At 44.1% G+C, this 24,853-nt stretch overlaps 1 protein-coding gene across 1 annotated transcript in view; it reads left to right on the top strand.

Moving 5' to 3' along the window:
• The first annotated feature begins 4,550 nt into the window (after positions 1-4,550).
• LNX1 (ligand of numb-protein X 1) overlaps positions 4,551-24,853 on the top strand; it is an 87,281-nt gene continuing 66,978 nt past the window's right edge. Inside the window, exons 1-2 of the mRNA XM_075091465.1 lie at positions 4,551-4,676; positions 20,031-20,511. Of these exons, the coding sequence (XP_074947566.1) occupies positions 20,126-20,511 (386 nt within the window). The 5' untranslated portion in view covers positions 4,551-4,676; positions 20,031-20,125. The remainder of the gene's footprint in view (positions 4,677-20,030; positions 20,512-24,853) is intronic.

Below are 24,853 nucleotides of genomic sequence, written 5' to 3' on the forward strand. Positions count from 1 at the left end.
CGCATCCTATGTATTTGGGCATGTTTTTAGTACAGACATTTTACTCCACCTTAAACAATTCCCTCTACTGTATATAACAAAGTATGAGAGAATTAGTGAGATGCTCTTTATGCCAGAGACTTCCTTGGTAATTAGGAGCAAGTTACTTAATTTCTGTGCCTTAGTTTGCCCACTCCTAGAGAGTGAACCCAGCTTTCCTCAGTTTCTCCCTCCGTGCTGGAGAGACCTCTGGGAGGTACTATGCAAACATACTCTTCCAAAAAGGCACAGGTAATCCAAAAACTGGGGTAGAGCACAGGACTGACATTCCTAACCAATCAGAGAGCTTTCATCCTGCAGAAGGTGTTCGCGTCACCTTGGTCAGCAATCCACCCATACTGTGGACCTTGGTAAGATAAATAATTGTCCTGGGATTGGATATGTAATAAGCTTGCTTGGCAATTTAACTAATGAATGTGCTGAGAGCCCAGATTAATCTTTTTACCTTCAACAGTTTATCCCAAGGGAAAACATATATAGCCTGGTTATCTGTAATATTATCCTCTCCCAACAGCCAATGTGATTTGGCCACTTGAATGTTTGTTTTCCTTACGTACAGCTCATGTGTTCACAGACCTTTTTGGAGGAGGTAGAAGGACCCCAAGCTTCACTTGAGCATGTATAGCTGGGTCTGCAGGCTTTCCCAGTCAGAGCCCTCCCTGAGGGAATCCATATGAGCTCTTTGGTGGAAGCATTTTAGTTGGTGGTGTGGCACAAGTTGCTCTTTTGTTTTTTTTTTTCCCAGTAGGGCCGTATTTAGTTCTGTGCTCTCTCAGCCCATGAATGCTGTCCATTTCAGAAAATAGTAGTTGTAAGTCTGGTACTATTATTGGTTCATTAATTGTGGAAAAGAGATTATTTTAATCCTGTGGTTTTAGTTTCTTTATTATGCTCCCATTCTCCTCCTCAGGGTTCTTCTAGAAAATATAAAGGTACAGAATACAGAAGATGCAGTAAATTTTTATGATGAATGAAACATGACTTCCCAGAGTAACATACACTGTATAAGTTCCTTGTCATCTGTAAATTGCACCAAGCAGGTTAACTTTGGAAGTCAACATCCTACTTAAACTGTCACACTGTACAGAGCTGCTAGTTTAACATTGGTGATTAACGACTGCAGAGCCCATAGTCTCATTTCCAAGCAGACGACAGTGGCACTCAGTAGTCCGCAGAGAGTTCATAGTACAAGCACTTGGCAAGCTTTCCTTCTGTGTTTTGTGGTCCAACTCTCATTGCTAATTTGCCACAAAGGGCGAACAAGGAGAGGGAACTGACATGAAAACATTGGCCTTCATTCTGGAGTAATTTCTAGACCCAATTTTTTAGAGTTTGCTCCTATTCTCTGGTATGCTTCTGCAAGCCAAGATATAAATTTGGTGCAATCCCATGTAAGAACATTGAATCAATGCTCATGCCAGATGTGGATGTGGCCTACCATCATGGAGGTCGGGGGAAACAGTTTCAGCCTGGAGGACCCCGTCTCTTCCTGGCTGGTGTGTCTCCACTGCCCTGAGCCATGACCCATAGCTCTTGATGCTCCTTCCCTGGCTCCCCCTGCTTGCTGCTCCTTCAATGAGGCAGAGTGCCAGCAGGGCCACCCACCCCCCACCTCCTCGTCCCCATCCATCCATGGGGGTCAGGGACGATGGTATATTTACCATTGTGGGGACATCACAGAAATACTCAACAGCACTGGAGATTCCTTATGTACTTGAAGGAGACAGCATAGCTCAGCCCCCTGCCAGATCTGTGTGGACAGGAATGTAACATGCACTGGAGACAGGTCTTGTATTTCATTTTTTGCAAGCAGTCTGCTGGATGGCCTGGAGCAAGGATTGGAAGAGAGGGGTCAGTGGCAGGCAAAGACCTGACCTGCCCGCTGCCTCATCTGCTCCGGCCTCACAGGGCTTCACGGGAGGCTGCACAGGCCTCTGCGTTTGCAGGACACAGTGATCTTTTCAACCCAACACAGATGGCATCCATTACAATATTATCACCTAATATTTGATTATTACAATTTCCCATAATTTGTCTTAGACTGATTTTCTAACTTAGCTTGCACAGCATGTACAATCAATGGTTGCAATATATGCTGAAATCATTTAGCTGAAGTAAATAAATGAGTAAGTCTAATAGAATAGAGTTTGTGGCATGTTGTCTTCCTGGAAAAATTTCAGCAGTAGTGAAGTATGGAATATCTCCAATTGGAAAGGTCTTTCCTTATACCCGTGTATGAATAGGTTGAGACAAACTGTACAAATTTGTTTTAAAATTAAACAGAGCTAAATATGCAACATTTTTTACCTCCAATGTGTGAAGCTATAGCAGCAAATTAGAAGTTTATCAAGCAGGTGTCATTCACCAGTCAGATCTATGAGATGCTGCTGTCATTTCAATGCAGAAGAATGAATTGTAGTAGGAAAATACTGTCACTTTTTTGTGCTGTGGAAAAAGCAAATCTACCAGCCTTTAGCCAGCTGCTCCCCAGCAGATGAAAGACAGGTACAACATAGGATCTTCCATCAACAGGTACAGCTCACTAGGTCTTTGGTTCAGAGCCAATAAATAACTCAGCTTCTGGGGAAATAATTTGCCTGCTATGTGTAAGAAGTATTAATGCCATATTCCAGAGTGAAGAATTTGGACAGGGATGAGGGACCAAGAGGACTGTTTGGGTGAGCAGAAGAGTGGAGACCCTTTCTTCTGAGCGGAGGCTTAGAGAGTTTGAGTGGGAAGGAAAATAGGAAAACATGTCTTGAGATGGGAAAGGCTATTTAAGCAATCCAGTAACATAGCGTGAGAACAAATGAGTTTGAACTGGCCCTTAGTCTGGAAACTTAGAAAAGCCTCCCAGCACTAGGAGAGGGTGAAAACTTGGCTAGCTTCTAAGATGGAAATTAAGTCTGTAACTGAGAGTGTCTGATGTGGTCACCTGTGACAGCAGGGCTCTGGGTTTTCTGATCTAGGGCGATGAGCCTCTGAGAGACCTCCCATGCGATAAAGGATTTAAACACACGTTTTGCTCTGTGGGGATGTATTTGCTAATGTTTAAGCTTCTGTAGCTTAAGCATGTTTTTAAAAGTACATTGCATGTGCATAGTTCAATTTTGCAGACGGCTGACGCATGAGGCTTGCATATCTGGCCTTGTGACTGCTGTGGACATCTGGTCCCGTGTGGGCTGTGTCTATCCATATTGCACCCATCCAGGGGGAAGAGCAGCAGCTCTTCAGCGCTGCACAGTAACCCAGCTCCAGCCCAGCACTGCCAACACACACCTGGGTTTTGGGCAACTGTGCACTGAGCACCAGCAGGCTGGCTCGGCGGGGACCCGTCCCAGGTTTACTTGAGCAACTTGGAGCAGAGGTGCTGTGCTGTCAGGGCAGGAAAGGCAAATACTACTGCAAACAAGCATCCATCAGGCTAAGGGCATGACTGCCACACTTGCTGGTAGGACTTGACAGGTCCCTTGATGATTTCTTAAAATAAATATTTAACAAGGGACTTTATAATCACAAGTAGCAAGCATGCTTTTAAAATGTTTGAAGGGAAACAAACTTGTGTAAGAATGAATTGGAGGCCAAGACCTGGTAGCCATAGATGTTTATGTCAGAGCCTGGAGATTTTCTTCTGTCTGCTTTTGGCATATACTGCAGTTGCTCACTTCAAGTCCATCTCCAAAGCTGCCTTGCTTCCTGAATAACACTTACTTCCTTACGAGCAAACGCTTATGATGGCTGAAGTCATTGCATATATTAGTGATTCATGTAGTTGGAAGGTCATGGTTTCTTTTCCTCTGCTGAAAATATTTTGTTAAAAAAAGCTGTTTTTTGCTGCCACTGCTTTCGTAGTTAACATTCACACTCAGCTGTTGCATTACAGTACAGCAGTACAACACTTCAGCTGCAGTACAATATCTTACCCCTTTCTTGGGTACTTTTTAAACTGAAAATTACCACATAAGAAGGTTTAAGGCAGTCTTTATTTTGCAATGTTCAGAAAATTGTAAGAGCTTGTATTTTCAGCCAGCTGATTCCAGAGTTTACAAGTTGCTTTTACATGGTTCAAACCTTCACCACCAGCTTCAGGTGTGCAGGAACAAGGTAAAGATCCAGCTTCCAAAGCATGGACTCAAGGTTAGAGCTGGCGGGCCTCATCTTCCTTTTCCAAGGGGAAAACCAACATGATTCTTTAGACTTGAAGCAACTTTTAAGATGGTCCACTTGACTTTATTAAGTTTGAACCAAGGCTGAAAGAAGAAAAGAAATGCAAGGAAAAGCCAAAATGAAAATGAACTTCGGTATATGCCGGAAAGAAAAGTAAAAGCTTCAAATTACACTGTGTCTGAGCAGCCTGCACATGTTTATCTGCCTGCGGGTGATCAGGTGATGACCAGGTGGGTGTCGTTTTCTAAACCTTAAATTGCTCAGGTTTATGCAATTCAGCTTTTCTTTGTACCTTCTGTCATGCCATAGGCTTCCCCGTCTGACACAGCCACCATCTGCTCTTTGCCTGCAGAGACGGGGCTGAAGGCTGAGTGCGGTGCCCCTGCCCAGCAGCGCCTGCCCAGGCCTGGCGATTTTACACCTGCAGGACTCTGTCAGCAGTGGATGAGAGACACGATAAAGCCAGACATGTGAGTTTGAAGACTTGTATTGTTTTTTTGTGCTGTTCCTGCTTTTACCCTTCAGTTGGGCATGAGTTGTTCCAGAGGAGCAAAGTTGGAAGGAGATGCTCCGGCAAACAAACCATCCCCAGTTTGTGTCAGGAGGGAGTGGGTCCAAACCTCAGCCTGCATGCTTGGGAGTGCCATGCAGCAAGGCAGCAACAAATATTTACTGTGTCTGTCACTAGTGATTTAGTCTCCCCATAATCTAATGCAGGGATTATTTTCATAATCTCAGGGAGAAGGCCATATAACGTACCTGTATGTTGCTGCACTTCTTGGTAGTCAGTGTTAAAGTACTACTTACATACATACTACATGCTAGTATGCAAAAGTGCCATGCTTAGCTCACTATCTTTTTGTTAGGTAGACATATTTGGTTTTCTGTCTTCCTCTTGCTAAGGTCTATCTCTTCAGTAAAAAGTGTGTTAAAATCCAGCTGGTTATCTGTGGAGAGGTGCCGTTGTACTGCTGCTGGTTTAGCCCAAGGCTTTATTAATCCTCTGGAAACCCACTTCTTCCCCTCCCCCAGGTTAAAATCCACAATGTCTCACTGCAGCTCTAGGAGGTAAGAAGAGGGTACGTTCACCCCTACTGTATCTTGCAGCTTGATTTTATGCGTATAACTGCAGCTGAGTTGAGGAGAGAAAGAGAACTTGGTTTAGTTTGTATCTTTAGTTCATGTTCTCCTCCACTTCCTTAAACTTTTACTCAGTTCTTAAATCATCCTGTAATTCAGTACAGATACACACAATGGTTACAAACCTGTGTATATGTATGAATACACATATTCATTCAACAGAATTGAATGAGTTGAATGGAATTGACTAGAACTAGAATTCATAGAAATGAAACTCCTCAGTTTCATTTCTACTGATGAGCCTGATTATTCGTGTGAGAACATGTAGATGCACAGATGTACCAACACAGAGCCCAGGACTGCGATGAGGATACGTGGACATCCTCACACACTGAAGTATAAAGTACTCAGTAGACAAGAGGTCCAAGTACATAAATCAGGAGGACCTGTTTAAATGTTTAAAGCTAAGAATATTTTGGGGTGCTTTTAATGACTAGGGTTCGACTGCTTGCATCAAGCTCTTGGCCTTTTTGACATCTACCAAGGAAAAACAAAAACCAGGAAAGGTGTGGATATTAGACTTGTATTTCATGCTTTCCTGGGTGCCCAGTGACTCAGAAAGGGTTCCTCCAACAGCAGGAAAGCAAGAATACCTCAGGTGACTGTACTAAGCACTACACAAGCACTAGTTTTCCCACAGACTCCTGTAGAAATGGAGCTCCCTGTTCATCCCAAAGCGCTTTTCATTTGCTCGTGCAGGTTCGTCCAGAACAATAGCAAGGCAGTTCCACCACTGCATTGAAACAGCACTGTCTATTATCCGCTGTTGTTGGAAAAGCACAAATGCTGATCTGTAAATAAAAGCCAGGAATCACTGTCAGGCATTTGGAAAGCTGCTGCCTTGTGAGGAGTTGTATCCTCAATACTCCCATACACTTTCCTGAGACTGAAAATTCCTCTTAAGGAAGTAATCTGTTACTAATTTGCTGTTTTATATTTTTCCACCCCAAACCTCAGAGCCTATGTATATTTTCCAAAAATATAAATTGAATCAATCTGGGGAAGCTTGTCTCTTAGTTATCGTTTCTTGCCACCTGAAAATATTCTTCCTCTGGCTGCTAATTCCTCTTACTTGTACATGGTCCTGTACAAGTGTCCTCCCCTTCGCTCACACGAGCTCTGCTTTTTGGAAGGCTGTTCCAAGCCCATGTGTTTGAGCATTAACTGCATCAGGACTTCATTGTAGCACAGAGTTGGAAAGAGGAATGTTCCTGGCTCTGGGTTGTGATCATCTATCAGAAGAGAAAATTGAATTGTCTTTTGGAAGAAGTCTGAAGATGCTGGCGTCTTCCCCCAGCATAGCTTTTCTTTTGCAAAATGCGAATAAATCTTGCACGCAGGATGAGATGATAGATTAACTTCATTTCACTGCAAACCAGGAAATCAAGCAGCATTGTTTCCAGCAGGAAGGTAAATTAGTAAAGGCTTTCAAATGCAGACTCTCGTCCAGGCTGGCTGCTGGAGGGAAGCAGTCCAGTAGTTCTGGAGCTGTCAGTCCTGTCTGCGCGGCTGAGTGCCGCAGCCTGGCCTGCCTGGCTCCTCTCACTTCAGGGGCAGACAGAGGCCTGCAGCGGATTTTGAGGAGCTCTCTGGCCAGAGCCTTCTGGGGAGATGATGAGGCCCCTCTCTGGTTAAAATGGCCAGACACTGGTACCATGCTAGGCTGCCTGACTTGACACTTGTTTGCAGTACACATCCAGTTCTTCCACCGGAACTTTTGCTCCTAGAAACTGGGATTGCAAAGGTGCAGTTGATCTTTCGGAGGCCTTCCCCAAAGGCTCAAGCCGAATCTGTAAAAAAGATCATTACCTGAATCATGTGATCGGAGGGGAGTCAACATGGAAGAGAAACTTTTACCCTCAGTAAATGTTCAGGCAATGGTTAGTTGGCAGCTCCTGTCGTGTGCAGCTGCCTCCGACTGCATACTGTTGCCATCTCTCTGAGTAAACATCAATTACTCCTTTACAAGAAATCAAGGAGCTAAACACCCTGAAACCTCCGACCTGTTTAGCAGCTCCTGGCAACCCTCTGCTTTGTCCTCCAGTTCTACTTTAATGCACCTGCAACATTCTTACTAAAACAAAGAGCCTTAATAAAACAATGGTTTCCATGTGCCAGTAATTTCTTATTGAGGGTTGATGGGTACTTCTCTGTCTGGACTGATATATCTCTTCAGAAAATGGCTTGTGTGAAAGTAGGTAAATTTTGACCGATTTTGGATACAATTCCAGCCTACTTTTTGCTTGTCTTTTCTCTAGTCTTTTGCTTTCCATACCTACAGCTACATGGTATAGATACCGTTGAGATGCTGACGTTAAAAAATATGGGTGATGCTGTTATTTGATTTGCTGTTCTCCGTCAAAGCTGATTTTTGTAGCTTTTTGTATTATGTATTTAACAGTATCAGTTCACACAGGATTTTGCAAGTAGAACTCAGTGCTGGAAAGTATCTCGCAGCATAGGTTTGCATTTTCGTAGTTTCAGTCTGAGGAGTCATTTAATCATACTATTGCTATTTAAAAGAATATTGCAGTTTAGATCCAGTCAAAAAGGGTCTGAGGCACTGAAATAGCTATAACTTGTAGGAGGAATTTCAAAGAATTAAAAAATCCCCGTCCCTGCCTGCATGCAGCAGATCACATCTGACCATGCGTAAGGATGGAGGAAGCAGGACAGTTTGAGCACGTAATTCTTAATTGGTTTCTCATCATAGGATTAAGCAGCACACAATTGGTTTCCACACCCACAGAACCAGTTCTGGAAGCACATATTAATTCAGCCACAGGCTTAACTATCTTTCCCAGGCTGGTGTCACTCGCGTGTCCTGGCTGACAAAACCTTAATAAGCCTCTTCATTTTAAGGAGAATGTTTCAAGGCCATCAGCAGCACATGCATGTTAATTAGCAATGGACTTTATCGGGGACTTCCCACAAAACCCCAATTAAACCAGTGATGAATCAAATCCAGTGAGTAGTACCATACTCAGGGATGCTGAGCAGATGAGGGCAGAACCAGGCTCCAGAGGATGTGTTTTGGTAGTGGAGGTATTGGTCACCATAATAAACAAAATTGATTTGCTGAGACATTTGTTGGACAAGGATCTTAGTCATTATCCTGCTACAAAAAGTTGCTCTGGAATGGAAACTATTGCACAGCCTTAGCTAGAGAGCTGCTTCCACTCCTGCTCAAATACTTAATGTTTCTCCAGTCTCTCACATTTGGAAGATGGTTATACGCTCTAGCGCATAGCTCACTCTCAAATGAGCAATGGGGACTGTCAGCAGATATAAATGGGCACTGTCAACACAATGCCGTAAGAGAGATAACTGAGTGAAAGACAGTATGCTGTTTGTGCAAGACCCAAAAAATAACCAGTGTTAGCACCAGAAAACTGATAGTCAGACAGCAGTCTGCTGGGTTCAGCCTCTTCAGCGTGCAATATGTCTCCTTCTTTCAAACAGTGCATTTTTCTTAAATGTCAATTCAGCACTCGGCATTGCAAAACACCTGTAAGCTCATCCAGGCTTTTTCCCCTTGCCCCCTGAAATTTCTGTTTCCAGCTGCATATTGTGTGCCTCCCCATTATTTAGGAGGCTGCCCCTGGGCTGTACTGCTCTCCTAAGTTGTTGAAATTTATTTGTTGACTACCCTGCTGGGCTTGTGCCTGCCTCTTTCCAAGTTCCTGAATGGGACTGGGACCAGGACTGGGAGTGGGTGGTGGGGAATGTTTTTGTATTGCATTATTTTAAAGAGCAGAGTGTCACTGTTTCATGCAGTTCTTCAGTAGAGACTGCTTTTCAGGTTAGAATTTGTTTATTGAGTCACTTCTTATGTATTCAACTGGCAGGAGAAGGAAATAGTAAGATACAGATGTTATTTAAGTTATAGACATTTATAGACCTATAACTTAAATTACAGATTATATATGTAATCTTTAATAATAATAATATATAAAATATAGTACTGGAGTTGGGTGCAACATAAGTAGAATTAAGATACAGATGATTAAATCCCTGATCCATTGAATTTACTTAATTTTACCATTTAGGTACGATAGGCCAGAGGCTGTACCTAAATCATTCACTTTTGTTGCTTAGACTAGTCACACTGGGGAACCAGTTGCTGCAAGTTGCTGCTGTCCGCCCGTGGGTGTATGTTCATAAAGCAGAGGACCCTGGAAGTCAAGAGTTTGTGAGGGCTTTCCATCAGATCAGGTTTGAGAGCATCTCTCTGACCACATTGCTGCACAAGGACCCTTATGATGGAGTCTGGGCATTGGCATCCTGGGAGCCTGGCCCTGTGGCATGGGAGCAGCCAGCTGCCCCTTCCCTTGCTCACCTAACCATGCTGCAGGCTGCTCCTAAAAAAGGTCCCCACAGGGTGTTGTGAGAACTCATTAAGTAGTTTGTCAAGCATTAAGAGACTCCTGGATCAGAGGAGCAGTTTTAAATGCACAGCATAATTAAAGCACGGCTTACTTCATTACATGTTATTAGCAGGGTTATCCATCACATGTTCTGCACTTTGTAGTTATTAAATGTTATCTCGTGGTCACATGTGAGAAGGTGCTGTGTGGTCTGAGGATGGCAGGCACCGTGGCTGTGGGAGGCAGGGTGAGGTGTAAGGCTTCAATGTCTTCTCCAGGGCAGAAGTCCTCCACGCTACTTTCTGCTCCTGCCCTTTCATTCCCTCTTCAGCAGTTCTTCCCACCCCAAGGGCTGAGGGGGCAGGGAGGAAGCGCTGCCCACCTTCCCTGCTGACCCACTTGGGGCCCTGGGAGAGGATTGTGAAGAGAGATTAAGACTTATTGTAAAGCTGTATTAAGTTAAGATTTCCACATTCCCATGCATTTTGCATTGTTATTTTCAAGTTAAGTAGGGCAGGCCCGCACAGAGGACATGTGGTTGGCATGCTGGGTTCTTCATGCAGATGCTGTAGTTCTTGCAGCAATTATGTGTTGCGTTATGTTTGTCTGTGTGGAGCGAACAGTTAACAGGGGACATACGGGTGCTCTTGGGATACATTTGTGCTGGCTGAGCCACTCGCACCTCATGAAGCTGTGAACGAGTTGGGCAGGTCGTTCTTCATCCTTACCAACATAAATGTTACCGTGCAAAACCACACTTGAGTTTGTGCCACAAAAGAGAGAAAAGCTACTTTAAAGCATGTTAGAGGGTGCTGAGGGAGGGTTTGGGGTTTTTTTGGTAAATGTTCTTGGTCCCACAGATCAGGAAGTCAGCGAGATTACTTACCTGCTGTCTGAAGACACAGAATCTTCAAAGCATGGTGAGCAAAACATTTTAATTGGAACAAGCAAGTCTTCTCTGACACTAAATGGGAACCACTGGCAACCAGGGTACCACCATTCAGCTGTGTCTTCTGTCTACCCCAAGCATGATCAGCCCCTTCTCCCTGCTCCCCAGTATGCCCTAGCCCCTTACCCTTTCATACTGGCAGCAGCTTGCAGTCACACTGAGGGTCATTTTTTTTGCCTGATGGACCAGGGTCACAGGGAGTTTTGCTGTGCTCTTTCAGCTAGGCCAGCTCAGAGAGTAGCTGAAATATGCATGGTGGAGAAAGGTGTATCTTGCTCTTCTCAAAGAGGCTGGGTGTATTTGGTCTTGGGGATATAGTGAAAAGTACCTCCACTCATTAGGAAGCCAGAAAGTAAGGGGCATGCCTAGGCAGAAACCTTTTTGTTCAGGTAGGTTCCTCCATTGACAGTATGGGCCGTCTCAGTGCCTGTGCTGCTGTGCATAGTAAGGCACGGAAGCTGGAAGTGGGGAAGGGAAGGAGAACAAGCTTTCTGGATTACATATTAGGGTTCATTGGGCAGAAGAATTAGTGAACGCTGTTTCCCTGTGGCTTTGCCTAATAGCATGTAGCTCCAACGTTAGTTTTTCTTAAGGACTGGCTATGCATATCTCCTTTTTCCTGCCTGTCTTTGTTGGTATCCAGTATGGTTTGGGTTTACTCTGCAGCCTTGATTTTTGTGGGAACATTAATTTTTTTTCCTCTCTCCTACCCAGTCACCTATGCTTATGGTAATTATGATAATTTAATGAATATGTAGGCTTCTGCAATTCTGTCAGAGCGGTCAGAAGTTGAAAAATGGATCCAAAAGGTACTGGGGAAAAAAAGAGCAGGGATGAACAAAGAGACTCAGAGAGAGAGAGAAAAAAAGTGCAGAACTGCCCTACTTCTTTAGGAAACAGGGTAGAAGCAGTGTCATGGAGTTAATATCAGGAACTAAATTCAGGCTGAAGGTGAAGAGCATTTAATTTTATTTTATTTTAAAGTTAATGCGTTTTATTCCAAGTTTTGCTTTTCACTCTATATCAGCAAGGTTTTTTGTGTAATGTGTCACTGTGTCGATGTACCCAGTGTGGGTCCGTATATGCTTGGGGGCTAGGCTGTCTGAATTGAGGAACACCTGGCTGGAGTACCCTATAGCTCCATAGTGGTCCACAGGCCCATGCTTCCTTGCTCTGAAATACGGGAGGAGCTTGGGCAGACACACGTCCACCATTGCAGAGACACACCAGACACACCTGGAGCAAGGACTCATGCGCTCCCTCATGCAGTTTGCATGGACTGTTGTACCTATTCCTAGCTACCAGCATCTTGAAAGGCAGCTGGGGCATGCAGTTATCTAGCCACAGATATACAGTTTTGTGATTTGGTCAGATGGCTGAAAGCAAGCTTGTGGTATTTGTGAGGTTGCCAGTCTTGCCAAAGTCAGCCAGAGCAATCAGCCAAATCAGAGCGGTAACGCACCTTCTCTTACATAACTAGTAAGGCAATTTTATAATTTAGTGTGTGAAATGCTGATGGCATTTATTATGTCAATTAGGATGAGCACATGTTTAGGAAGCACTTCAGGAGTCAATCATAATCGCTCACATAGTCTGGCTTCGGCCACATGATTAACTTCCTTTGAGCAGGTAGACCGTGTGCCTTTGAGAAGCAGTTACCCACAGCCTGCCCATTTTGCTACAGCTCATCTTTGCACTTGGAGTCTGAGCTTGTAGTTCTGGTATAAGCTGTTGGTCCAAGTCCGGGTTTACTGAACTTTGAAAAAAGCAAGAAACAGAAATTATTACCTCAGCCAACATAGTATTTGGCAGCTAGAGGTGTGTCAGGAACAAGTCTTCTCAGAAATCCTACCTTCTGCTAAGGTGAGTTCATTCACAGGACACGTTCCTTGTAGTGTGGGTAGGTTAACCTGTGGGTACGTACGGTTTTATTCAAATCTTCTCTTCACTCAAATCTTGTCCAGGTGTTCCTAATATTATCAAATTACTTCTGAGCTGAATTTTTTCATTTTAACATGCTAAGTAAAGTTTTGTATCCATGAAATTGTCAGAAAAAGAAATTCAGGTTTGCGTGGGTGTGCGAGAGACAGACGAACAAGCAGAATATATTTCCTTACATTCCTAACAGATGTTTCAGATACGTAATTCCACAACAAAAAACTTTTTCCAACATTGGTTTCTTCTGTAAATTCCAGCATGAGCCACAGAGAAAACCATTTTTTTCCCTCCAGATAGTCTGGTTCTGGTTTTTGAAGTTATTGTGCATGCAGGCACAGTATGACATTTCTGTTAGGTTTCACAGCTTGAGCTACAACTTAAAAAGTTGGGGTTATTCACCTACTGTACTGTTGGATTTTTCTATTCAGTTGGAAATGCCTTTCACCACTGAAGGCTCTGCAAAGTGCTTTGATTTTTATAAGCTCTGAGAAGGACTTTTTGACTAATAATAACTTTGAAAAACCAGCTGTCTTAAAGCTGGGGCCAGGCAGAGGAGAGGTTTTGGAGCTCCTGTTTGTTGTCTCAGAGACATTCTGTACTGACATGCTGAGCTTTAAATGCAGTTATTTTCCTCTAAAAGCCAACTCCAACAGTCTTTCTTATAATCTTAAAAGCCAAGCTGAATTCTTATCTGCTAAACTGGTGTCTCTGGGATCCCCATCTCTTCTCCAGCTACTGACTTTTTACCTGGAGGTGTGTATCTCACCTCTGCCCATAACAAATCTTTGTTGGAGATGGTCCACTACTGATTACATCTCAGGCAGAAAGAAAACGTGACTTTTCTATAGGTAGAACAGATTTAAAAATAAGGGGGGGGGAGGGGGGGGAGAGAAAAAGACACATAGGAGGAATGCTGGTACTAAAATGATAAGGTTTTAGGCACCTTAATGGTTTATAACCTTCCTTCACACAAAGTTTCAAATCTAGGCAGACTGACTCATCCCTTTGCCCTTAAGTGCAGCTATGCCAAGGTTGGTGCAAATTATTATATGATATTTTTTAGCCAGATCTTTGGTATGTGAATCACTGTCTTTTGGGATTGAAAATACTCTATAATAGGTTTTACTGGAGTAATCATCACTCTATAACGTTTTTCACAACTGTTGTCTAGTATTGGGAAACAAACAGGCTGCCCAATGGCCTCCAAAATCAGTACTACCTAGAACAGTAAAGTCAGTGTAAACTACAAAAAAATTTAGTCAGGGAGAAGCAGTGGTACAAAACACAGTAACGGGAAAGCTGGGAGGCCTGCTACCAGGAAAGACAGTCTGATAGAAGGTAAGAAATTAAAACAGTGTTAAAATTTCTCTAATGGCGGATAGTTTTGTATAAGCATTCAGCCTGATGCCTCATTATGTAACTGAATATGAAATAGGTGGAGTGATTTTGTAACCTGGATCCTCACAGGAGTAGTAAGGCCTATGCCCTCCTGAGTATCATCACAGGTAATCCTGCATAACCTGAGGGTTTAGAGGTTTTGCTGGAGGGTGAAGGAGGACCTCTGCTCCCTCCTGGCTGTGTTCTGCTCTTCCCCTTGGTGTGGGTGAGCCACTAGATGGGGACAATGCCCACACCTCCTGACCCGCCCAAGTCTAACCACTGGCAACTGGGCTGAGGCTTCACTAAAGAGTTAATTCTGTGACTGTGAAAGGTGCCAAGCCTCCTAGTAATTTTATGTGGGTATTTTTGAACATTAACAACCAAGATGGCAGTCTCTGGGCTCTCAGCAAAACAAGCTGGATATCAAGAAAGGCCGATGTTGAGTGCAGCATGCTTACAGCTAGTGTGGTGAAAGGATGGCCAGGTAAAAGCACCTATGGAAGAACAATGAGCTTCTAACTTGATTTAGCAGCTGGCCATGCTGCTGTCATGGAGCGGTTTCCTTATATGCCTGCAGACCAACCAGCCCTTTTGGCCACACAGTGCCATCCTGAACTGCACTAAAGGATGGCTGTGACTCATTTAGAGGTACACATTCACAGGAGATAACAGCCCGTGCAGGGGCTGGGGAGAGAATGCAGCATGCCTTTGTTAACATGATCCAGTTAAAAAGAGCACGACAGCTCTGTCAGTAGTACCTCTACTTCCTATGTGGTTGTGTGGCAGAGAAACAGGGCAGGAAAAGGCGTCCCCGTTTAATCAGCAGATATACGATTTGTTATGCACATACTTGAAGTCCAAAAATAAAACAGGAACATTAAAAAAAAAAGTTACTTAAATACTCATAGAGAAAAAATGAAACAAAACATAAACAGCTAATATTTAGCGATCTTACCGTACTATTGAGAATCCATTTCCCTTTCGCATGCTGGCCACCCTTTCCCTTGGCTCTGAGGATTTCATTATCCCCAAGCCATGCTACTTCAGAGCAACTGGAGCTAAATTCCTCTACCTGTTTTGCAGCTCATCTATGTCACTCCTTCATTTTCCAGTGATGCCTGTTCACTGGCTTGTATTTCACCATTTGGGATTTAAGCCAGTTCTTGCCCTTCCAGGCTCCACATCACTATTTTTCTGGCCTTTAGGCATCTGTTAGCCACTTCCTTACTATCTTTCATCACTTAATTCTTTCTCTTTAAGCCTTGGTTGCTCATTTTTTGCTACCTGAAGCTTCTTCTGTTTTATGCCACGCTACTTCCAAGTGCAGCCTCCTGAACGGCTGGGTTAATATTTGATGGTGTGGCTGAGTGGAAGCGGTGGGGCTTTGCCACTCTGCTCACTGAGCCCTCCTCTTGCTACACTGCTGCCAGTGTAACTGTGATGGTAAGTCAGGATTTAAGCTTAAGGTTGCTTAAATTGGGGTGGGACAACTATGGGCTTGGCTTTGCAAGGAGATGAAAGGCTTTCTCTCTACCTACTCTCCATGTTTACTGCCCATGCTTTTTGTCTGGGTTTGTTCTGTTGTTCTCTTAAATGCTTCCAGTGGCTGCAAATTCCTAAGCAGTGAAGACCCATAAGATGCAAACTTCTTCAAAGGGCTGCAGTCTGTGTTACTCTGATATTGGCTTTCACTGTGGTCACAGCCCTGGGGATTATTTCATGCCCTGATGTGACTATTCTGATCCCAGCTTGTGGCTGAAAGCTTGGCAATATGGATCTCAAAGTTTACAATGTTCTTCCTTCATCATTTGCACCATATTCATGTGCTTCAGCTCTGTGCCTTGTGTGGGGTCTTGACTTACTGCAGCGTCACAACACTTTGAAATTCTTACAAATCAGTATTTGATTGTATTTATCTAAGCCAAGCTGTGCTAGGTGCTGTATAATTATGCTAAATCTGGGACCCAAGTTGTTGAAAACTTCCTGCACAGCAGCAAAGTTGCAAATGCTGGTGTTTTCTTGGGCATGGCACCAGCACTACCTCTAACAGCTCTTCCTGCCAATCATCAATGCAGCAACCAGTCCCTGTAAATACGGCTGTCACCGTAAGCCAGCATAAGACTGCCAAGGTGACATCCTCACCCTGCTGAGGTTGCCAGTGGTGTTGATATTGACTGCAGACAGATGTAGGATTCTTCCCCCTTCCTTTCCCCTCTCCTCCTCCCCCAAGCACAGGCCTCAAAGAAGAGATGCAATAGGTAGTAATTGCCTTTTTTCTCTTAGCTGTAGTTTACCATCTACAGGTACAAGGTTCCTTGCTCAAAGTGTATTTTATTATTCATAGTTAATAGAAGTAGAAGTACATGCTGGTTATCAGCAGATCAATTTCAAATCTCCTTTTCCCTCTCTTCTACATTGTTCAGGAGGAACCATTAGCAAATCTTAACACCAAAACTTTAAGCTTCCTAAAAAGACATTAAATTAATTACGTACCTTGTTGTGACAGCACAAAAATGTTGTAAATAAAAGCGACTGCAAACATTCCACACAATGCCTGCCTCTGACTGAATCTGTGTGACAACTTCATCGCATGCCCTCTGTGCTAAGTCCTGTGGTGGCATAAACACCTCCCAAAGACAAATGGTCATCATTTCATTGCTTGATATGTCCAGCAATTTAGGAATGTTCGTCATAGGCTAACATGGACCAGATTAGCCAGAAAAGTCTGATAGATCTTTTTTTTTCCAGAATTTATGTTATAATCTCATCTAAGTTTTCTAAATAACAGAGGCCATAGGACTTGAGTTAAGTCCTTCTAAAAACTCAATGCCTGTTACTAATTAACATAGATGGTTTTGTTTCCATGTTCAAGTATTTGTAATTTATGTAAACATTGTAAAATACAGGTACAGCTCCCCACACCTACACTTTTTCACTAGCAATGCATTGCTAGCTTGTTAGGTTCATAAAGAGTATCTGTAGTGTGGCCAGGACAGTCTGGCTTTGCATCCACTGGGGCTTCTCTCATTGTTTATGCTGCAGCAGAGCATGGGCTTAGGGCAGCAATGCCTTTCTTTCTCCCTTGTCATTGCAGAAATACACACAGAATTGTATAGGTTGGAAAAGACCTTTAAGATCATGGAGTTCAACCGTAAACCTGACACTGCCAGTTCACCACTAAACCATGTCCCTGAGCATACCTCCAGGGACGGTGACTCAACTACTTTTCTGGGCAGCCTGTTCCAATGCCTGACAACCCTTTCAGTGAAATAATATTTCCTAATACCCAATCTAAACCTCACCTGGCACAGCTTGAGTCCATTTCCTCTCGACCTATCACTCATTGCTTGGAAGAACAGACAACCCCCACTGCAACCTCCTTTCAGGCAGTTGTAGAGAGCAATAAGGTCTCCCCTCAGCCTCCTCTTCTCCAGGCTGAACAACCCCAAATAACTGTAGTCACTTTGGAGCTGTAGCACTGTTTCCAGTTGTACCTAATTTGCATCAGAGGAATTGACATGTTGTGTATGTGGGAGCGGAGGAGCAGTACTTTCAGGGTTAGGGCACAAGACTGGGAGGGGATGATTCAGATGTTCATGCTCCTGTTCCTGCAGGATGCTGCTGCCTCAGAGCAGGGCTCTGGGTCCAGCTTTCAGCAGACTTGCTGATGGGAGCCGCACGTTGGATCTCCTGCCAGCAGGAAGCAAGAGTTTCTGTCCTTGGGAACATCCATGAGGCAACAAAGTGTTGGGGTTGGCTATATTCTGGTGCATGGGGAGAGCACCCACATGGGTCCACCTGTGTGTGCTAGTACAAGAGGATGTGGCAGGAGAGTGGAGAAACAGGATGATATTGCCCACTCCCCTGGTTGCCCTGGGTGCAAGGCATTTCAAAAATGTAGGAAAGAACAAAGTTCATAAAGCAATGCTGGTTTTGTCATGTTTTATCGATTTCTAATTCATTTTATGGCTATTTTTAAAGCCATGATCCCATAAATTCCCAAGCTGTGTATTGCCATTCTTGGAAGCGGCCCTGTTGACTTCACATGGGCTCCCACCATGAGCGAGGGACGTGGGGATCAGCTGAATGCTTTCCCTCTCATTGCGAAACACAGCTACTGGTAGATCAAACACCAACTTGCGGCCACCCCGCTTCATCAAGAAGTTGGCTAAGAGCTGCCTACGAGCAGTCACTTGCAGTGCCTGAACAGTCCCCACCTCAGCCTCATGGTCATCTTTTCTCTTGTTTCATTTTGATGCATGCCACTTTCATAGGACCAAATAGTACTGGTTTTTATTCCTATGTTAAGGTAGCAGGTAGACACTATAGAGAGGTGTTAATTTCTTCACAAAGAGCTCTTCATAAAGCTCTGGTGAATATTTTTACAAAAAGAAACATTTACCACAGCATAGAGTGTTTTAAATATTTGCAAGAATTCTAATAGGCAATGATTTTAATTCAAATGAAGCTACTGTTAATCAGGAGACAGGGCTTATGCAGAACTTAGTCTTGCAAGCAAAAAATATTATTATACAGCCACTTAGCATAATTGCTACATAAGAATAGGATCTAGCAAAGCATTAAAGTGAATGTTTGACATTTAAGCATCTGGTTAAAGTTAGTGAGGCTATCATTTTACCCTTATGTCAGAAAAACCCTGCCATGTTAAAATTTTATTTCTCAGATTTAGAGCCCATGAGCTTTGCATAAAAGTAAGGTTTTATTTTATATGAAAATGTGCTCTGTCATAGTCAGATTTTTTTAAATTCTTTCCCTCATTTGCCCTTAAACGTGGGTGTCTGAGGCTGACACATTGTCTCAGCAAATTAAGTCAAGCTGGAGGGAAGGGTACAGTGTTACGGCAGAGCGGCAAATAAGATTTACATTTTCAAGGAAAAGTAGTAATTAGGCCATTGCATATTTTATATCTTCATGTTTATTTTCAAAGCAGTATACCAAAATAAGTATCGATGTAATGAGACATAAGTGGACCAAAAAGCAGTTGGGGCTCATGGAGTAAAAACTACAAATCACTCTTCAGTTTTGCTGCCACCCACAGAGTTTACATCTTTAAAATACCAGCAGACAGGTGCTTTGGCCAGAGCTAATTGGGTCTGTAGTTAGGGAAATACTGGGCTTCTGTAGCACAAATTATGAAGGGAATAGGCCTAATTTTGAGTGATACAGTACTTGGCATCCGGTTGTGGACTTCACTTCAGTGCGTGAGGTATTTGGTGCTTTGGGAAGTAAAACGAAGTTTTGAGTTGGTTACGTTGGTGCAGATGGTTATAACTGCTTGACTTGAGGCATCCAGAGCAGTGCCATGGGGGATAAGCAGGGTCCCAGGTCCCCGAGACAAGACAGTGAACATACGAGCTCTCCCCAAAGTATATTCTTGCTGTAGCCTGTAATGCTACTGTACGTAACATAAAAGATGGGGTCTTGTGTTCAGTGGTTTTGAAGATCAGAGAGATACACTGTGCCTGTCGGAAGAGGATGGTCTAAAGGGTCCCAAGCTCTAGAACCTCATGACCCCAAGAGTGTCCTCCCTCCCCAGCTGCGTATACAGTGTCTGTAGCAGGTGTGTGTTAGGTGAAGCTGCTGCTCTCCCTTGCTGCGCTGAGCAGGTGGCTTGGGCAGTAACCATTATTCTTACCTGTATTTCTGCATACGGTCTTGCAATGTTTGTCTATATATGATGCTGCTTTTCCAGCAGAATTAGCGTAACCACAAAATCAACTGACTGGAACTGGAATTATATGCTAATTTAATGTTTTCAACCATTAAATACCTGTAGCAGTCTTCCTATTTTGATAGCTTTCTTTACAATGAGAGTAATTGTGTAAATTGAGTTAGATTGAAAAGAAAAGAAGTCCCTGGAGTTAACTCTCTCTCTTAAAAATTTTTTTCACTTTTTTGCTTCACCCTCCTACCCCAAAGATGCAACTCTTCCCTAAAACCTGCTAGAGTACTTCATATCCAGATACATTCTGTAAGTGTGGTAAGAGAAAACAATCCAGGGCATAACTCTTTGCCTCTCTCCCCCACAGATCTGATGGCACACAAGCCTTGTTGCAGCTCTCATGAGTAGGAAACAAGTTGGGTATTTCCATCTGCCCTGTTTTGAATTGCATCAATTCTGATTATGAGCCAGAAAGAAGAAGAAATGGAGGATAGCTCCCCGCCACTCTGTGTCACCTGCGGCCAGGTGCATTTACCGGAAGAAAACCACTTGTATAGCTACACCGAAGAAGTAGATGATGATCTCATATGCCACATTTGCCTACAACCTTTGCTTCAGCCATTAGACACACTCTGTGGTCACACCTTCTGCACAGCCTGCCTTACGAACTTCCTCGTGGAAAAGGACTTCTGCCCCATGGACCGCAAGCTTGTGATTCTCCAGACGTGCAGGAAGTCCAGCATACTAGTGAATAACCTCCTGGACAAGCTAATGGTTAGCTGCCCTTTCACAGAACACTGCTCAGAGGTCGTGCAACGCGGTCACCTCGAACAGCATTTCCAAACCCAGTAAGTTGTTGTTGATAAACCCTTCTTTTCACCCTTTTTCTTAAGGAGATGAAAAAATATCTTCAATTAGTGTTGATTAAAATAGTCAATTAATATAAAGAAAGATTTATAGATTTCAGTCCCAATGAATGCCTACAGTATCATGAATTTAGAGCTGAATTTAGTCCATTTATTTGACAATACCTCTTTTTTTTAGAATCAGGTGCATTCAAGGTACTTCATACTATCGTTAGCAGTGCTGGCCAGATATCTTGTGGTTAGCTGCATAATGGAAGTGTGTGTTTAGTCATCCGAAGAGATCTGTGAGTTTTGGGAAGCTGAGTTATCATAAATATTTCAGTAGTACATTAAAGGTTTTATAGTTGCCCTTTCTTCAATCCTTTTCTGAATCGCAAATGACCTATATGAGAAGTAGAGCAGAAAATATTCTGGTTTGGTATTGGTCTTTGGAGCCAAGCTCTCCTTTCTTCCAGGTGTGCACTTACCCATGCACTGCACTCTGGGGTTCGCAGAGCCCTGGCTTCTCTGCCACCATGTGGAATCACTCCCTGGGTGGACTTACCTCTCCTGGTGGCCAGGATGCCCTTTCTCTTGCCTCTGGGAGAGACATCTCCAGGGAGCAGTTTGGTTCCTCTGCAAGGAGAGAACTGGTGATGGATGACCCTCTGTTTTGCAGGGTAAAAGCATGTGCTGCTTCTTTTGGCTTGCATCTTCTGTCCTTTGAAAGGAAGGTAGGAGGAGTAAAGAGGTACATTCAGGGCTGTGATTTCTGACAGCAGGCAAATGCTTTGGCGTAGTCCATGTAACAGCACCTCAGATTTGAGGAGACATGGGGTCTAAGAGATGCTCTTTTTTGTGGCCTGTGTCTGTTGCCCAGTGAAATGACTTCTCCTGTGGCTTGCAGGTGTGAGTCGTGTTCCCAGGTGTGTGCTTCTGTCTGTGCATTGCGAAGGAAGCCCTGGGTGACCACTGCAGGGCTCCAGACTGCTCCTGGGGGGCACATTCCTGCACAGACATGGTAATGCTGAGGGTCAGAGCATCCCTGGTGACCAGGCTGGTGAGCCAGAGCATGGGCATGTGTTCACATGGCTGCAGGCTTCTGGGTCTTGAAGCCTATAACTGGAAATGGCTCTGCAGCCTACCATTCAAACACGTCCCCATTTGAACTGGAGATGTCATTTTCTAAAGCACCTGGATTCTCATGAGGAATTTATTCACAGAAGTTATAGTGGTTTAACCAAACAAAAATATGACTGTTTTGTATTACTAAAACTAAAAAAAACCATTAGCAATAAACCCCTTGCAGAGGGCAAAAGACCACTCTTCACATGCTAGAGGCTCGGTGTTTGTGGATCTGGGTACCCTTGGCTCACACAGTTCTGGACCTGGCTTATTTTTGGAAAAAGCCTTCCTTTTTGAGGGTACTGCTGTCTCATGGCATAAGAGGCGGTGGCAGCAGCCTCCAGTAGTGCACTGCAAGGTTAGCTTTCTGCTGTTAAGAGATAAAATTAGCAAAGTTACTTATAATTTTCTGCCTTTGGTCAGTACTGCTCTGACTTGCCTCAAGTACAGATTTCAATAGTAATGCAGGTAAAGGGACTGACAGTCTGCTGTGAGCTGCTGTCATTGAGATTTTGTTTCTCTACAGATTCCAATCACAAAATCTTGATCACTTAGTGTAAATACCCTTTCTCTTTGTTATACTTATGTATTTAATGTATTTTAGATCACAAAATCACAGAATGATAGGGGTTGGAAGGGACCTCTGGAGATCACCTTATTCACCCCAATTGCTTGAGCAGGCACACCTAGAGCAGGGGGCACAGGAACGCATCCAGGAGGATTTTGAATGTCTCCAGGGAAGAAGACTCCACAACTTCCCTGGGCAGCCTGTGCCACTGCTCTGTCGCCCTCACAGGAGAGAAGATTTTTCTCATATTGAGGTGGAACTGCCTGTGTTCCAGCTTGTGCCCATTGCCCCTTGGCCTGTCGTTGGGCATTACTGAAAAGAGCCTAGTCCCATCATCCCGACACCCTCCCTTTAGGTATTTATAAGCATTGATAAGATCCCCCATCAGTCTCCTCTTCTCCAGGCTGAACACACCCAAGTCTCTCAGCCTTTCCTCATAAGGGAGATGCTCCAGTCCCCTGATCGTCTTCGTAGCTCTCCACTGGACTTGCTCAAGCAGTTCCACATCCTTCTTGAACTGGGGAGCCCAAAACTGGACACAGTACTCCAGATGTAGCCTGACTAGGGTGGAGTAGAGGGGGAGGATAACCTCCCTTGACCTGCTGGCCACACTCCTTTTAATGCACCCCAGGATACCCTTGGACTTCTTGGCCACAAGGGCACATTGCTGGCTCAGGGTCAGCTTGTTGTCCACCAGCACTCCCAGGTCCTTCTCAGTGGAGCTGCTTTCCAGCAGTTCAGCCCCCAGCCTGTACAGGTGCATGGGGTTGTTCCTCCCCAGGTGCAGGACCTTGCCCTTGCTCTTGTTGAATTTCATGAGATTCCCCTTGGCCCAGCTCTCCAGCCTGTCCAGGTCTTATTGGATGGCAGCACAGTCTTCTGGTGTATCAGCCTCTCCTCACAGTTTTGTATCATCAGGAAACTTGCTGAGGTTACACTCTGCCCCTTCGTCCATGTCATTGATGAATATGTTGAACAAGACTGGACCCAGCACAGACCCCTGGGGAACACCGCTATTGACAGGCCTCCAAACAGACTCTGTGCACTTGATCACGGCTCTCTGATCCTTCTTTTCGGCTTCTTTTTTTTTTCTTTTTTTTTTTGTGATGATGGAGCTGTAGCCATAAAACTAGCAGGAAAAAAACCCTCACACAATAAAGAAGAAAATTGGAATTTTGGTTTTTTACACAGAAGCCACAAACTAGCACAATTCCTGATTTCTAGTGTCGTCTCTCCTACATGGACATGTTCAAGTCAGTCCAGTGTCTTTGTTTCTCCTCTTTAAGGTAGTAGTAAAGAAACCCTTCACATACATGCCTTGCAGAATTGCAGTGTTGTAAACCATGATTTGATCCTGTGAAAGCATGGCAAGTTTTACTCCAGTGCTAATTACTGAATGTCTGTGGCCTGGATTTTCCCCTCAGGATCTTCAAGATCCTGTGCCTCTAGCTCACTTGGCCTAAGCCCAACCAGAAGTAGGAGGAATTGGCTTGGTAACATGTTCCCACAGCCTCTTTCTGTCCCTCGTCCCCTGTGCCAGGGTCCCTCCACCAAGTCCTGCTTTGCAAACCCAGGGAGCAGGGGACTGGAGAGACAGAGCAGTGGTCTGCCTTCCCATCAAACCCTAAAGCCTCTAAGATAGTGCAGTACAAGGCAGTGCTACACAGGCTGGGCGGCTTCTTCTTTGCCCCTCATGACATGGATTTTCCTTCCTTAGGGTGGTTGGGATGGCTCAGTTACCTTAAGGCCAAAGAGCAGAGGCAGGGGAGCAGGAAATCATAGGGAACTTTTGCTGCTGGGGGTCTGAGCTTCCCAAGGGGTGAGTAGTGCAGCCTCACTGGTATTCCCACCCAAGAGAAGAATTAGGAGGGAACTTTCTGAGTGACCCATAAGGGGGACTTCTGCAACCTGTGCTTGCAGAGACTGTGCACAACCTTTAGATTTTTTTAAGCACAGCATTATTAATTATTGCCAATCTTATGCCTTGCCTCTCTCAATTCTCAGAAATGCAGAAACCTCCCTTGCCATCCCACCTCTAACTCATGGCAGGGCAGGAGAGGAGAAGGGCATTGTGCTCTTCAGGCACCAGCTCTGGCATGCCCAGGCACAGAGCCGACTGAGCTGATGCTGTTCTCTTTAACTCCGGTGAATCAATAGATGGGAGAAAAAGTGTGTGACTTTGCTAATAAAAAAAAACATCATCATAAACAATGTGGTGCCTGCAGCAAGAACGGCTCAGAGCCCATCTGAAATCTCGACTGAACGTGATCTGTGTTCTCAGTGAATAAATTAAAGTAGACTCTGCTAGAGTGACTAGGGCAGTCAGCAGTCCTCGCATTTCTTGCATGATTCAGGCTTGGACCAATCCTGGTTCTCAGAGAGAAAATGAAAGCTTGCCCTGATCAGAGATGAGGTCACTGATGGGACAAGGTGAGTTTGCTGTTTTATGCTTTGTAATTGATGAGAGAACTTTATTTTTTTTTAAAACACCAGTAACCACGGGGTAGTGTGTGAAAAGCATCCCTCTTTAAAATGTTTGCTCTTGTATCCTTAAAAAAAAGAACAAAAACAACCCAACCAAACAAGAAGAGGTATGTCCTTGGATTATTACATGATCTATGTTTGCACAAAAACATCTGACTGGATTTGGGG

Source organism: Phalacrocorax aristotelis, chromosome 4, assembly GCF_949628215.1.
Source record: "Phalacrocorax aristotelis chromosome 4, bGulAri2.1, whole genome shotgun sequence".
NCBI lineage: Eukaryota > Metazoa > Chordata > Aves > Suliformes > Phalacrocoracidae > Phalacrocorax > Phalacrocorax aristotelis.